Source organism: Fundulus heteroclitus, chromosome 2 (assembly GCF_011125445.2).
Source record: "Fundulus heteroclitus isolate FHET01 chromosome 2, MU-UCD_Fhet_4.1, whole genome shotgun sequence".
Classification (NCBI taxonomy): domain Eukaryota; kingdom Metazoa; phylum Chordata; class Actinopteri; order Cyprinodontiformes; family Fundulidae; genus Fundulus; species Fundulus heteroclitus.
In genome coordinates, this window is record NC_046362.1 from 29,981,316 (window position 1) to 29,998,373 (window position 17,058).

Sequence of the window (17,058 nt, forward strand, 5' to 3'; positions counted from 1 at the left end):
CACATCCATTTAAAAAATAAAAATTTTATAAAAACGCTGAAAAGAAACAATAAAACCAAGTTAAAACGAAAACTAAGTCTCACTAGTGGTAAAAGCCAAAGAATAGTAGGTTTTAAGCTGAGTTTTAAAGGTTTGCAGTGAAGGAGCCCTTCTTATGCAGGGGCAGGTTATTCCACAATAGAAAGGCTCAGCCCCCTCTGAGCTTCCTCTGAGACCTCGGTACCTCCAGGAGGTGCAGTTCATCTGACCTGAGGGCCCGAGAGGGCGAGTAGGGATGAAGAAGCTCAGAGAGGTACGGCAGGGCAAGGTCATTGAAATAAATGCTTAAAAACTAAAATAAGAATTATAAAATGAACTCTGAAAGACACTCGGAGCCACTGGAGGGAGGCCAGAATAGGAGTAATATGCTCTGTTTTTGGAGTAGCTCTTAACAGACGCGCAGCAGGGTTTTTTTTTTTCTATATTAAGTTGCACTTTGTTCGCCTGTAAATTTTGCACCAGCTGTTTTCTCTCAACTGCATATATAGGGCAGAACAATCTAACATTTTTACTTTTAGCCCAAAAATCACGTTTTCCTATTTTGACATTTTCCCTTTTTAAACAAAGTATTATTTAATCCTGCATGTCCAAAACGTAATCTAGATATAATTGTTTCTTCCTTTCTGTTTCGTACAGTTTTCCTCATTATGCCAACTTTCCTCTGAATGCTATAAAGCCACCTGCCAGTTTTTTTCTTCTACCCACTTTCTGCCATCTTCACTAGACCATTTGTTTAATTATGATTTTCATTTCACATTTACTAAATGTTATCATTGACTTTTTTGTTAAAATGCCCTCTACTTTCTAAAGTTATGAATTACCTCTTTGTGAAGTTGTTAAAATCCCTACCCCACCAGTCCTGGCTGCATCTCCACAGCCAAACAGACTTCTGTTTAGCCAAAACTTTGTGAAATACCAGAGTTGCATTTCCTTTTGTCTCCCCCTCAGCACCTACTGACAATAAATGGCTTCCGCTGGACACTTTAATCCATAAAACCTACTTCTTTCATTCTTACTTGACCGAAGTGGGCTGCATGAACACATTAATATTGTTCTTTTGCACGTGCGGGTCAGTTTGGAGGCATTTTAACAGTAATGGGATCGACCTTGCAAAACTTTTTTTTTTATATCAGAAAAAAATTTGAATTGATCATTAAGACCCATAGAGGGAATGTAACACTTTACAAACATTATTATATTTTTTGTTTTTATTTATAATTTCTGTACATTGTCTATTTTACTGTTTCTCTCAGGTATCTTTAGAGGTAATGCCACACTTGTAATGCTTAATAGTGTGTGGTGTCCGCCTCAAGTACGCGCGGACCTCAGCGGAGTGAACTACGCCCAAGTAAATGGAGGTCTATACATGAATGCACTTCTAGTTTCGACATTACAGTCAGGCAGTCTTGTAGACAGCTCCGCGTAATGCTCCAAATATCCATTGAGCTTTATTGCTAATCAAAGTCGTACTTGCACATTTTAACAGATTTTTGAGCGCATTGTACTACATATAATTGGTCAGTAAGCACATAGTTAATCATATATAAGGCACACTGGATTTTATAGCAAAAATACGGTAATTGAGTTTTTAGATATCACAAACAGCAATTTTTAAGTTAATTGGAAAATTACAACATATTTACGCCAACATCTTAAACTAATCATGGATCCCTTTAACAACGCATTTGTGTTGTCTATAAAGAGTGTTGCGTGTTTTCTTCTGGCTGTTCTCCACATGTTGGCAGACTTTAAGTCTTCCACCAGCAGCTTATTATTTGGGTCCGTAACGGCCAATTTTGACAGCCAAAAGCGCAACGGGCCGTTATGCTAAAATGCGCTGGCGAGGACCCTTCTGGTAAACAGTCCTCACACGCTGAGTTTACTTCATGGGATGGAAAGAGACTGAAACTAAGCTTCCAACAAATTGGATGCAGAGGGGCAATGTGTGCTCTAGAGATTCCTGCTAAAAAAATAGTGACATTTTAGACATTGCACATGCAATTTATTCAGTATGTCACCTTCCTCTGTTGGGGTATATGTATACTTGGAGCCTTTCTATTTATTCATATTTATTGAAAAAAGTAACGATTGTATATTACCCCACCCTCTATGGGTCATTTGAGTAAAAACGACAGCATAGTGGAGTTTTCTGAAATGTTTGTTGCAGCTTAAAGTTAACCAAAGAAGGCGACATCTATTGCAAAATGTTGCAATATTTATTTTTAAAACTCCTACAACTGTTTAACTGAAACCATTTCTAATATTGGCCCAACATCTGCTGATTAGTCGTTGCGTTTTGTTATTTGCCACTCGGCAATATCTGGTGCGATACAGGCCTGCTGTCTCACTTGTTTTGAGTGAGTGTTGTTGGTTCAGCTTGGCCACGGTCACAGTGGAGCTCTGACAGGCGCTCAGCTGGACCGGGCCACTTGGCACCGACGCGATGCAGCAAACTATTCATCTGCAGCGTTCAACAGAGCCGTTTCTCGCTTCATTCAGCAAGAGCCACTAAGCCCACGCAGCCGTAGTGGCGCTGTTGTCATAGCAGCGTAAAATACTCCATTAATGTCCCCTTGTTCACTAATAAATAATGTTTGTTGGGTGTTTAGAATCCACTGCTGTTCAGGAGCAGAAGTGACACATTGAGAGCGACGGAGGAGTCTTTCACAAAGTTCATGTTTAGCTTTCGACTTCCTGTGCGCTTATCTTAGGTTTCCTACATAATTCATTTAAATGCAGGATGTTATGAGGATCTGTGGGAGACTGGATCAGTTGCTGCAGCATTAGCAGGAAACTGTTGAAGAAAGAGAATGGACAAACTTGGTTGAAACATAAAAGGAAAAAATCTGTCGTTATCTTGGCACTTTGTGGTGATGCTTTCAAGAGGCCGAATAGATTTTATTGTTTTTGTCAGACAACTTAAATGTTTTATTCAAAGTGCGTTTCAATTCTTTTAGTGCTACCTTCAGTGTGTAAAGGGTTGATGTTATGCCTTACATTTGGGAGAGTATCATGGCAGAAAATGTACTGTATTACAGTAATGTAATACAGTACATTACATTATGTAGTGTATTACAGTAGTAGTAGTTTTACTTTTTCACAATTTCGCCACATGCTACTAAAGCAAAACTCATAAGAAAATTTAGACTAAATGAGAATTTAAATGGCTTTTCAACCATTCTTATGATTCCCCTCCCCCCCAGTTTAAAATAAACCAGTCAGTGATCATTATTTTTCTTCTTTTACTTTTTCTTTTTTTTTTTTTTTGATTTTAAAAAAGTAACAATAATGGTACTCGGTACCATTCCCACCTTTTTGCAAAACTGTTGACACAGATGTCATTTAAGCAGTCAACACTTTCACCTAAACAGAAATCACCTATGCCTAACTATGAGAAGCTGCCTAGATCAGTATGAAATCACTGAGGCGCCTGTCATACAAATCTTCAATTAGCAATCCCACTACAGGCCTTCTAATATAAAGGGTACCATGCCTGGGGTGTTCTTCACCAGAATGGGGGGAGGTCTAAGGCAGATGAGTGAGAGTACGTTAAAAAGTGGAGGTGTAGTTGGAAGGGCTTCGTTTGGGCAACTGTTGCAGTAAAATTCACACCAAAGCCTTTCTGATTCTGGATCCAGCTCTTTGCAAGTAGGAAAATCTGACACAGCCTATGTAGAGAAGGATGACAAATGACACTGGCATGAAAACTATGTATGGTAATAGGCTATAATGACAAGCAATGGTGCACTGATTCCAGGGCTGTGTATCATTGTCCATTGTGTAATGATTGATTGGTACACTTGGTTGCCAGTTGTGTTGTTTCAAGGCAATATTTGCTTGTGATTCATATTGTAAAAATGTTGGCTCACTTGGAGCCTTTTGCAAACACTGTCACTTTGACCATGATTACCACTGTTTAGACCTGTGTGTTAACTGTTTGCAAAATGTAAAGTTTGAGTTGATTGCTGCATGAAGGCAATGAAGAAAAACTGCAAAAGGTAATATTGTGAAAACAAACGATTCAGTGTGTGACCATCATGCAGTTTTTAAAGGTTTTAAGGCCACTGTGTGTACTGCCCGGTCTGACTCTTGGCAAAGTACAGAAAATGGTTGCACTGTAACCACAGGAGCTGAACAAGTTAGAACCTGAGATCGGTCTCATGTCAGAATCACTTGTCAGAATGTATTTGTTTATTTTAATCTCTCACCGGTCTGCTGGCTGTCATTCTGGATATACAGAAAAGGACAAATGCTCAAACGCTTTTTTTTTTATTTATTTTTTTAAGTGCATTAAAAATGAACGGTGGAGAATGATTTAAAAAGAGTTTGTATTTGAAAGGGAATTAAAACACATTCAGTTTTGTGACAAATGGGGAAGTTGTGGCACAGTCATTTTAGAACAAAGTGTAATGTTGGTGTTAACTGTTGAACTGTGAGGAGGAAGCATTTATAGGCCAGCTTGCTTGAAATTATTCCCTTTTTTTTTTTTTTTTTTTTTTTTTTTTTTGGTGAAAGTTTTTGTTTCATTTAGTGCTCCAGATATGACGTACAAATGCCTTGAAATAAATTGGAATGTCATTGAAAAGTAATATTTTATTCGCATCTTGTCTCGAAGGCCCTTCAGGGAGTGTTTGGTATGTACATGCAATTGTACAGTATTTTACATCATTCTTTAAATTGCCTTTTTTTTTTTTTTTTTTTTACAGAAATAAGAAATACCTTTTTATTCTCCCCCAATGGAGAAATCCTTATTCTAATTTTCTGGTAAAAATAATTTTGGGTTTGTCATTGCTGTTGAGCCAAATTTCTCAAAATTAACCAAAAAATAATGTCTAACTCTGTAACAAAAACCTTTTTTTTAGAAAAGATTTTTGCGCTTTAATTTTTTTTTTTAAGATGGGCATGCATTCTAGTATACAACTGTGTTTTTAGGCATGGCATGAAAATGTATTGTTGAAATGCAAACCACTTCCATGTTGATGCTCAGTTTAAACATGCAACACACACAGCCAGTATGAAACGCAGGCTTTCTTTTTTTCTTTTACTGTAATTTGTTTTTTTGCATACACTAATGTAGTATTTCAGAGAAAGTAATAAAATGATGGTGACTAAAAACATCTCAACTGCTCAACTTTTGAAAGCTAAGTTTTGTTTGATGCTCTCACACATTACCTCTGCATGAGACATTTAGCATTTCCTGTACCCTTGTCAACAATCTTGGCGCTGCTGAGTTTTGTGTGCAACAAGTCAACTAATCTATCCGGCCATGCCCCTAAATACAACTCTAATCCTCATACTAACAGTTAATCTAGCCATATGAGGATTAGAGTTAAATGTCACTGACGTTGGTTAAAATAGTTTTCAGATAACTTACAATATCAAACTCTGACAAGACGTGTTATTTACAGGTGCAAGAGATGCAACAATCTTACCATATTAACTTTATTTGTAAAGTTTTGTAGATTATGACTACAAAAGATTAAACACAATAAGATTGTCTTAAAACGTACAGGGTCAAAACCAAGTCTAACTGGTGTTAAAAGCCAGAGAATGAAAATGGGTTTTAAGGTGAGTTTTAAAAGCACGCAGTGAAGAAGCCTTTCTAATGTGCATGGGGAGGTTATTCCACGTTATTTTCCTCTAAGCTTCCTCTTAGACCTTGGACCTGTTTGGCCAAGCAGAGGAACCAAGGAGTTAAGTAGAGATGAAGAAGCTCAGAACTATTTTAAAAATGAAAAAAATAATCATTTTTAAATGAACTCTTAATGCACAGGTAGCCAGTGGAGTGAGGGGAGGGTGATGTTCTGTTTTAAGAGTACAAGTTAAGAGATATGCAGCAGCGGTTTGAACAAGCTGTGGGTGCAAAAGCAAATACTAACTCACTCCAACATAAAGTTGATTTCTGTGATGTAAGCAGGATGAAATAAAAGCATGGATCACTGTTTCCAAGAGCTGCCTTTTGCCAACCACTTAAATGATACAAGCAGGACTTTACGACTAATTTGACTGTAATTAAAAATCCCCATCTTAAAAACCAAATCAGCTTCAGTTTGTTTTAAAACCTTCCGTCAGTGGTCCTAAATTAACTGGTGGATTTACACGGATCACTTGGTCAGAAAACTTTCACCTCTGTTTTCTTTTCATTTAAAATTCCAGATGTTTTAAGGCCCGGCAAATATGAATATTCTCCAAGCAATCCAATAGTGCTTAATCTCTGTGGTTATACTGATATCTAAGGTTTACCTTACCCATTGTTTGAACACATACTTTAGCATACTTCAATCATGCCAAGTTACACAAGGGAATCATTGGAGTAAATGATTAGTAGACTTATCTCCAGAATGACCCGTAATTAAACCACAAAATCTCACCGATAAGGCTGGCACAGTGTCTATTTCAGAGTTTGCATATTTGGTGTTAAAACTAGTGTTGCACCGATACCAGTATCGGACGGGGCCCCGATCCAGTACTAAAATGGTGGTATCGGCAAGTGCCAACAAATGGGGCACCGATACCGTTTTTATGTTTGTATGTCACTTGAACGCAGCGTTCTCTCTCCCGACTAGTATTATACATGTTATATAAGTTCATGAAAGTTGCACTATTTTGGCATTTGAGAGCCAAAACTCAGGGTTTAAAAGAGATTATTCAATTATTAATGTAAATTTACTGTCTTACTGTTGCACTACCTTTATACATGTTATAATTTAAAAAATGTTGTACTATTTTGGCCTTTGAGAACCAAAAGTTTATTCAACTATTGTCACCCATTCCAGGTAGGCAATAAAAAGTTCTACTACCCTAAATTATCTATCTATCTATCTATCTATCTATCTATCTATCTATCTATCTATCTATCTATCTATCTATCTATCTATCTATCTATCTATCTATCTATCTATCTATCTATCTATCTATCTATCTATCTATCTATCTATCTATCTATCTATCTATCTATCTATCTATCTATCTATCTATCTATCTTATCTCTATCTATCTATCTATCTATCTATCTATCTATCTATCTATCCACATCCAGGTGGCATCGGCACAACACTAGTTAAAATTATTTAAAAATAATACATTATCAGTTTAATTACTGGTTTGTGTTGACACTAGGGATGCACCGATCCACACCTTTTCACTTCCGATCCCGATACCAAAATGTGAATATCTACCGATATTATTCTGATACCATAGCTCCATCTTTCCTGTTTTGTGGATGAGCCAAACCACACAGTTATAGATGTGTACAAAACAGACTGAACGACAGCAGCGTAGAAGATTACCAGCAGCTTCTGTGGAGGGTTGTGCTTCTCGAGTTGCCACAGGAAGTACGGTCTCTGCTGGGCATTCTTCCGAGAAGTGTTTGTTTGAGGAACTTCTTGGGTCCTGGGAAGGGTGATTCCTAGGAACTGGAAGTGTTCCACAGCGGACACACTGTTTTGTTGAGAAGGGGGAGGCAGTGTATTGAATGCAATCTTCTCCACCGTCTTATGCGGGTTGAGTTCCAGATGGGTTTGACTGCTCCAGTGGACCAACCAATCAACCTCCTGTCTGTATGCAGGCACATCGCCGTCCTGGATCAGACCAATGACTGGTGTTATCTGCAAACTTCAGGGGGTTGAGAGGCAGTCATTTGTGCACAGAGAGAAAAGGAGTGGGGGTAGTGGGAGCAGACGCTAACAGGAGATGCTACAGACAGTTTAATTATATAGAGGGTTTTGTGTTGGGTTAATATTAAATGTCAACATACCAAGATATATTTGAAAAATGCACAACTGTCCATGTATACTATTCTCACAATTGTGATGTACTGGTTTAATTGGAATTAAGCCTTTTTTTTTTTTTTTTTTTTTTTTTTTTTTTTTTAACCCATTCATCTACAACCTTCATACTCTGTAAATCATAATTTTAATGTAATAGTCTTGATTTAGAATCCCTGTATTGGGTGAAGACTAATCATATTTTCTGCTAACAATGAACTATTTATCAAACGGGTTCAACTGTAAACACTGGAAACTCAGTCTTGTCCCTCATTTTAGTTGGATATAATTTAACAGAACTATCAGAGAAAAGCCAAAAGTGTAAAGTTTAAAATGTATGAGTAATATTGGTATAGAAGGATAGTTGTTCTTTTTCAGCAGAAACGTGTAGTGTATTTTTTATTTTATTTTTTTTTATATACAAAGCCTGACTGGAAAATGTGTTCATATTCCAGTTATGTGTTCCTGACAGAGTGCAGCAGGTTGATTATAAAAATAACTCCACTCTCTCTAACCTTTGACAACCTTGAGCAATCCCTCGAAGCCTCATGTGTGACTTTGGAACAACAAAGCAGTGGTTTACCTCTGCTTTCTATTAAAAAGTGTGTCATTTAAGTCTTTATTTGTTTTTTACTGTTTAGGTGGAGTGTCGTTGAGGAACTTGTCAAGGGAGCCCTCCAGTCATCATCATCATCATGGTGAACATCCCAGAATACTATGCAGGGAAAAATGTGCTGATATCTGGAGCAACAGGTTTCATGGGGAAGGTACGGCAGAGTTTTTACTGGCTTGAAAAATATGGCAGAACTCTGAACTACCCTTGTGAGTCTTTCAGTTGGATTGCTGTCAGTGCAACATGAGCAGTGAAGTAAAATAAAGGACGTGCATTTATGCTTTATGCCACCTGAACATGCATGCATTCATGGTTGCAAGTATATATAAATTTTTTTCCCCCAGTGTCTAGCAATGTGGCAATAAGAATTGATGTCTTAATGCCAAATAGAGCTTGACAGATTTTGCTTTCACAAGTGGAGCAAACAGCTTTCGCCATAAAGAATATAGTTTTGATGTTGATTGGCATTTTTTATTTTTTTTTTAAATCCAGTCTGTTGCCTAAAATATGTTTTTGTTTTAGTTGAATAACCATTTCTACATTACAGTTGTGTTGACAAAACCATTAGGTCATTGAGGAATTAAATTTTAGGTTTGCTTTTTTTTATATTTAAATATTTATCCTCCCAAATTAAAGTTGCATTTTTCAGTGTAAAAACAACATTTATCTTATTATAACAACCCATTCAAAGCTCCAAATAATGTCTTACCCCTCCTCTTTGGCATTTAACTGCAAGTTTCCGAAGGTTAGGGCGTCGTAGTTTTTTTTTCTGTGGAATAGGGAGCAGAACCTGATTGGAAAACACCGTGGTAAATCCACCTGCAAATGTAAATAACTTCAGTTAACACGTTTTTATTTGCCCAATAACCGGTGTAACCTTTTTTAGTTGTAAGAGTTGCAAAACATTATATTCTGAATCACTGTTAATGTTTAAGCGACATCAAATAGGGCAAAAATAAAACGATGCAATTAAAAAATTTATAATATACCATGTGTAGTTTGATGCTGACTGACGTTTTGTGAACTGGAGTTTCCACACTGTAACCGCTTCTTGCAAAATAAAAATTACAAATCAAACTTTTTTTTTTTTCTTTTTTTTTTCTTGGCGTGGGAAAATTTGCTTTCTTTCAGCCATCTGACCAGCAGTGCACAGCAACAGATAAGGAAGTGGCAGCATTGAGTTGCACTCTGATTCAAAAAGCCAGAAAAAAAACGAAGGGGGGGGGGGAAGCCCTTTATCTAACAAATCATTAAAATGACTTTAAGCTGTAGGAATGAAAATGGAAAGCTTTGGTGGTTTTGAGGCCGCAACTTTTTAAAACGTTGTGTATCCCTTGATGTAGTCCCATGCCTACTGCTAGAGAGGGGCACCAGCTACCTGAACAAGATGAGGCAAGCATAGAAAATAGACTGACTTACTGAATATTTCAAACTGGAATAAAGCAAAGAAATTAAAAATTCTTTTTAATAAGTTTAGAGCTTCAGATCTAGGTTTAAAATACGCCTGTGGGCTTGCTGTCATTCTTTCACAAACTCTAACCTTTGCATGAATTTACTTGGATTAAATTTATTTGAAGGCTGCTGTAGAAATAACATAAAATTCTTGTTCCAAACTCAGTCTAAACAGGAAATTGATCTTCCTGCTTGTTTGTTGTTAAAGGTTCTGCTGGAGAAGCTGCTGAGGTCCTGCCCAGGGGTTAAAGCCGTTTACGTGTTGGTTAGGTCGAAAGCCGGACAGAGTCCCAAGGCCCGCGTGGCTGACATGATTAACTGCAAGGTGAGAGGTGGGCTGGGAGAAGGCAATGGATTGCTGTCACTGAGGTGCAAACGATGAGAGGCTCCTGAAAAGCCTGTTGAACCTGTTTGTGTGCAAGTTATATGAACACAGTCCAGCAATTGTGCTTTAAGAGTATAATGGAAACTCAAATGCATTCTTCCTCAAACTGCTGCATAGTTTATTTTATCTGTTGTTCATTGTCTCGGTTTATTTAATTTTGCCTTTAAACAATAAGAATATGCAACTTAATTGCTATATTTTATGCCAAAACTGAGAATTGGGAGGAAATTCAAAAGTCAGCTTTGAAGGGGATTTTGTAAGTGACTTCAAGTGAAGGAAATTCTGCTGAGAAATCTTTAAAAAATTCTTCCTCTGTCTGGGGACCAAACAAAACAAAACAGCAGTATCTCAGAAGATAACTTCAAGAAATGTTTTCTGTATCTGTAATAAATACCAATACCTGGCAAGAAATGCTGCAGGAAGGTGCAGATTCTTCAGAAAAGCTGAGCCATTCAGAAGAACAGTGAACTGAATGGTGGTGACGGTGAAGCTCACAGCATTGCCAGAGGAATTTGTCCCTTACCTACCAACATTAAGGCAAAGAAGACAGAAAATAAATTGTTCAAACGAGTCGTTCATGAAACAAATCATTGTCGAAGCCCGAGTTTAAATACCCAACTTAAAACGTATATTAGTGACTTTTTATTTTTTATTTTTAACCTGGGTGGGCCGCATCGAGGACTAAGGTCGTGCGCGCTAACCACTGTGCCACCGAAGCATGCACTATATCAGTAACTTAAAATGGTTACTGCAGTAGATATTTTCATGCTGCCGTCTAGCTATCCATGGCAAGAATTTACGGTAAAGTTCTGTATTGGGAGAGCAAAATTTACATTACTCTACCCATTAAATGCTTTGTGTGAAATGGGAGTCCCGTTAACTCATCATAACTGCTAAAGATTCAACTTATGCCACCAGAAGTTGCGACATGCACATATCCAGAACAAACACAGCAGAACTAGTGGCAAGCATTACCCTTTAATTTAACCACTAAGCATACAATATAATTATGAACAAAAATTTAAACTTTGCTTGCAGTTACATTCGTACAGACAAACATGTTAGTTTGCTGTCTATCACTGTTGTTCAGCTACTCATGAGGTCGTTACATGCCCTTACTCTTCTTTTACATGTTTTGAGAAGGGAATAAACTGTTCCACCCTCTAAACATTCACAATAATGTGTCTGATTTGCACTTTTGCCCCTGACAATGTTTAACCAATTTTTTTTTTTTTTTTTTTTTTTTAAACAAAATCCCTCTGACCACAATGTGTTTTTAATGCAAAATCATGACAATGTTGTGGGAGATAAAGGGTCTGCAGTTCCTGCAGGTAAGGGATGTTTCACTTTGGGACAAATTGCAGTTGCTGATTGGTCAGGTACTGACACGCCCCCGGGATTGCTTGACAGGTGGCGCCACATCAATTGTTCAGCAGAGAGTCACCGACTCCCTGCACAAGGAGGGTAATCCAATCGACATCATTCCTAAAAAAACTGACTGCTGGAAGAGCATAAAAATTAAACATTAAGTCAAAGGAAAAAGTGTGGTAGCAGAAAGGTGACCAAGCAATAGGGAAAACTATTATTTTATTTTCCTAGAGGACTTAACACCTGCTAACACGGCCAAAAGTACCAATAGCTGCTTTAATGACTGACACCTCTGCATGGCTGGTCAGGAAACTTGCCTATGGAGTAATAAGAGACATCAAAGCCAACAGTGCAACAAGCTAAAGATAACTATTAAAGCGACCTGGATGTCCTTAACACCTCAGAGCCACAGGCTGAAAGAAGCACTGACCAAATACCAAAGTGCACATACCATGGACACACATTTTTGGTTGTCAGACATTTCTGTATTTTTTTTAAGCTAATATTGTTTAAATTGTGGGAGAAACTGACTTTTGTGTTTGAACCAAAACAATAAAAATCTCCAAGTATATTCTTAAAATAAACGTTAAGGTAAGTCTGCTGCATGTATCCCTGATTCAGTGAATTATATCATGAATCTAATGAACATCAGCTGTCATTATTCATAATAGTTTTGACTGAATTCTGGCTCTATTAGTCAAAGAATTAAGAGTTTGACTCAGTGACCACATCATTTAGAAAATCTACTCAGGATTCCTTCATTAACACAACACAGTAACAGGCCTAAACTGAAAAACAAAGAGGCCAAAGAGTAACATGATCCTGAATGAGGGGAAGCAGGTGCACAGGGGGGAAAAGTGGTGAATTCTAACAAACAAAAATGCACCAATCATGCCTGAGGATGTGGCTTAATGATGACATGAGCCTGTACTGCATGGCAACTTGCAGAACTGGATCACTGACTTTATTTGATGTGTAGCGACTAATAGACTCGAGGCGTTATAGACTCTGAAATGGTAAAAGCGTTGCTCTTTGATCACATGCCTGCTGCAAGTCTCACTGAGATCATCTCCTTTAACATTTGGTTAATGTATCAAAGCAAGGGAATCCACCGTTTGTTGAGGAGATTTTAATTGTAAATATTATCATAATCTGTGGATGGATCAGAGTTTGACATGGTAGTTGCTTTTGTTCCTGTTGTATTTACTCCTAGCTGTGGAAAGTTGAACTAAACAAAGCAGGAAATATGTAGGTCACTTCCCTGTTTTTATTGGCTGGGACTTGTTTGGGTGTACAGATTATTTATTTATTTTTCAAATGTCAGTATGCGAATCCCGATATTATAAACTTCTGAATGCGTGTTACTTGTAGTTCTGGTTTTAAAAGTCTTCAACCATAGGAACTACATTTATACTGAGACTTCCTCAGTCATTTCACTCTAAATATTCAGACATTGGATACTAAAATACACCTTTTTTTCTCATTTAACGAATAAAAGCAAAATGGTTAATGAAAATCTCTAAAATGGTTTGATATGTAAAACCTTTTAGACTTTAGACTAAAGATTCATCCATCCTTCCAGCCTGATCATTATCTTACCCTAAATATCTGCTAATTCAGGGTTTTCCCCCATAAAATGGGGTTGTCCTGGCGACAGGTGTCATGGTGGACACATGTAACCATTGTGCGGGGGTGTGCGGAACAGGGGAAGCACGAGGAGCGTTGCCGTGGGGCGCAGCATGGACGTAGCGTGCGTCTTGCTAATAACAGCTAGCGCGTTAGCTTATTTAGTCCGGTAGGTTTATGTTGCTGTTAAACCACAGAGAGGAGCTGGGTTTTGTTTTGGTCTACAGACACTGCTCAAGCACCACCTAGTGGTGAAATGTTGCTAATTGCTCCTTTAACATTTTTCAGGTGTGACATAGCCCTATTGTTTAAAGGCAAAGCTACAAAATGTTATGCAAAGGGAAATTTCTGACTTGGCAGACAATATAAAAACATCGCAAAATAATTACAATTGGTTTTTTTTTTTTGGTTTTTTTTTTTTCAAGTTTCTGGTTTGTCTGTGAAGCCAAAATGTATTTTTTATTCAATGTAAACATTTAGTTTCAATGTCTGTTCTTTAAGGACATTGCTCTACATTTGTTCTTGTTTTTTTTTTTTTTTCCTTATTGCAGCACTGGACGGGTATAATTTAAGTTCTAACTTAAAGTTTTGTGTTTTGCCTTAAGATGGTGCAGCAGGATTTGAAATAAGAGAGATGTGTAAAACTTCTGCTTTTTTGAATCATGTATAAATATTCTGATATTTCAATTATCGTTTGTCTCAGTTGTTTGAAAGATTGCAAGCAGAGCAGCCAGACTTTGCAGAGAAGATCATCGCGGTGAACAGTGACCTCACGCTGCTGGAGCTCGATCTTAGCAAAGAGGATCAGGGCATCCTGGTTGAAAACATAAACGTGGTCTTCCACTGTGCCGCAACAATCCGCTTCAATGAGCCGCTCAAGTAAGTGCAGTATACATATACATATTTTTAATGCCTTTTTGAATGTTTGTTTTTTTAACTGAAAATGTTTGGTGTTTTAACAAGGTTTTTGTATACTTGCCTCTGATAGCCTAGAGCTGACAGATTGTACCTTGTGTTTGCTGTACACAGAGAAACAGAGCACCTGGCACAACTTGCTTACTCTGCTCAATTCAAGACAGAGCTGCTTATTAGCATCTACTTCCCACACAGCCTCTAAGAAAAACTATAAAAGAATGGCCTTATTAAAAGGCATTGCCTGCATATCGTGGTCTCAAAAAGCTGAATTTTGCAAACATGCCTTGCAATGCTGAGTACTGTGTTTTAATGTTTGTAAGGTGCTGCATGGAGACAAATTCTTCAGGAAATGAGATTAAGTTACAGACCAAGCAATTGAGTTGTTTTAGTTTTATTATAGTTCAGACATTTTGTGTATATACCTCCTTGAGAGGCAGGGGGACTGGCCATCCATTCTGTGTAAAGGTGTGGATAGCAATGTTAATTTATGTTTTCTTACATTTCTGTTTGTTTAAATAATTTAACAATACATTGTTTAGTTAGGAAGCACTTACCTCTTCCTGGTTAGTCGCTTTAGCAGGGTGTGGCAGCATAAGGGACAAACAAGCTGCAGGTGCTACTGAAAAGCTCTTGGAGCAAACCATTTGGATAGGCGCGATAGAGCTTTAAAGACTTGTATTTGATTTGAAGTATTCTTTTGATTGACCTTGGATTTGTTTAGTTAAAATTATTTTAATTTATTTAAATACTTATTGGGTTTCATTTATTCTCTCAGGTGTTAGTTTTGTCTAAATATTTCTTATTTTCATACCATTCCCTTTTCCTGGTTTCTTCCAGCAAGGCAATCAGGTAGACTGCCACCAAAGGCAGTCAGTTGCTGTCGGTGTAAAATGGTGTTTGTGCAATGTCTTTAAATAAAGCCACCTCAAATTTAATTTTATTGTCTTACCTCTGCGTGAAGGTTTGAGCCTCTGCTGGCTAAAATCTGACAGGTGCCAATTGTTTTAATATGTATTTGGGTACCTGTTGGGTGAAAATTGGGAAACTGATATCTAAATATGCAGTTTAGCTCGTTTTTAGCCTGATTTATCCAAACAAAAAATACACCTTGATTCTAGACTTGTCATAACATCATTTTTATTTTTTTTTAGATATGATTATTTGGTTATGATTATTTAGATACTGTGTGAAAAAAAAGTTTCTGATCTCTTGGTAATAATTTGTCAAAATTATATCTGGACATAAACAAACCGTAACGTCACAAAAACACCAGTGTTTCTACTCCGTCAAGAATGTAGAGCTGTGGTATCCAATCTTTTTGCCAGACGTGCCAGAATTGTCCAGTTGAAAATACCCGCAGGACAAAAAAAACATTTCTCTGGAATTTCATGTAGCAAAGGGGTCTGCAAAATTTATCAAAACAATAGTTTTATTTAGCCTTGGGTTGTCAAAATATAAATTACAATGATACTAAAAAACAATTTAATTATTCAAAGAAAAATGTATCTGCAGTAACAGATTTAGCCTCCCTGCAGCCACTCATCTCAACAATAATCTGCTGCTGGACGTTTAAACTCTAACATGTCGAGTACAGCCTAAAAAAAAAAAAACATCGGCAGCCCTCTTTATCGATCTGACCAACATAAAAGCTTTGTTTAGAGGAACTCTTCCTGTAAGGAACTAAGAAGAAAAACTAAATGCTAAACAGTTTCAGATTCTAAGATGACGCTACGACACTAAAAACAACTGTATTTATTTATTAATTTTTTTCTAGCTTTATTGTGATTCCTGCAGGGAGAATTTCAAATTATATGGACACTACAATGGGAAAGTAGGAGAGTAAAAGAAAAACGAGAGAAAAAGAAAGAAGAGGTGAAAGAAGAGATAAAAGGAAGAGAATGATAAAACGTCCTCTGTCTGCTCCATCACCTGGAAAGAGACACAAAAAGAACAGCACAACCAACAGACATAAAGCAACAGATACAATCGTGTAACACCTTGATACCATTGCTAAATCATATGTATTATTATTTAAGCTGATATGTGTAATGTGATACCTAAAAAAGAAAGTAAAAGAAAATAAATAAATAAATTATAGCCTTTCTGTATATAAGTGAACATTTAATACCTGGGACCCAGCACCTGTGGGAGTTTGTGAGAGTGCACTAGTTTAGGTGAAAATTATCCAGAAGGAAATAGTTTGATAGTGATTGTGGAGAACCGAAGACAACTTTAAAAGAAACAACTTTAAAAAGTCAGTAAAGCTCCTGTATCTGCAACAGTGAAGTAGTAAACCTTTCAGATGATATAACGCTGTTAAATATTAGATACATGGACATAGGCAGCTCTATGACTGGGTTCTGTTGAGCTGTGCTTCCCATGTACGCATTTTTGCCCCACACAACCCCTTTGTTCTCTTGCAGTATGAATAAATGCAGAATAACATGAATCAGCGGACGACACGGTCCGCTAATGAATAGTGAACAACAAAACAGACCCGTGCGACCCCTCTGTTGCCTCTCCATTTAGTTGTAAAGCTATTGAAGGCTAATGAAATAATTGCATGACTGAAGCAAAGGTAAATTACTTTTTTTTTCATCTGTTTCAACTGCCTGTACTGATGGGCCAAAGTGGTGGGATTCTTGTATTGTGATCATGGGCTGCAGAGAATTATTCCTAGGGCTTCAAATGGGCCGCAGACAGCGCTTTGGACGCCAATGATGTAGATCAGTGTTTTAGTCCTGCTATCTGGGATGTTCAACAAGCTGGCAACATTTCCAGCATGTTTTATGACATTGAGGATAAATGTCCTCAAGGATAACACTGTAAACCTGAATGAACCACAGACATGTTTCAACATGTCATACAAAATTGGTCCTTTTATAACAAGGCAG

The 17,058-nt window shown here is 37.3% G+C and overlaps 1 protein-coding gene across 3 annotated transcripts in view; it reads left to right on the forward strand.

Moving 5' to 3' along the window:
• far1 (fatty acyl CoA reductase 1) overlaps positions 1–17,058 on the forward strand; it is a 42,864-nt gene that overhangs the window by 9,042 nt on the left and 16,764 nt on the right. For 2 of the 3 annotated variants that reach the window (XM_012867581.3, XM_012867582.3), the window contains exons 1-3: positions 8,501–8,572; positions 10,079–10,195; positions 13,953–14,128. In XM_012867581.3, coding sequence (XP_012723035.2) covers positions 8,501–8,572; positions 10,079–10,195; positions 13,953–14,128 — 365 coding nt within the window. Of the gene's footprint in view, positions 1–8,446; positions 8,573–10,078; positions 10,196–13,952; positions 14,129–17,058 lie in introns of those variants that run through there. The other variant, XM_021318970.2, reaches the window with a different exon arrangement.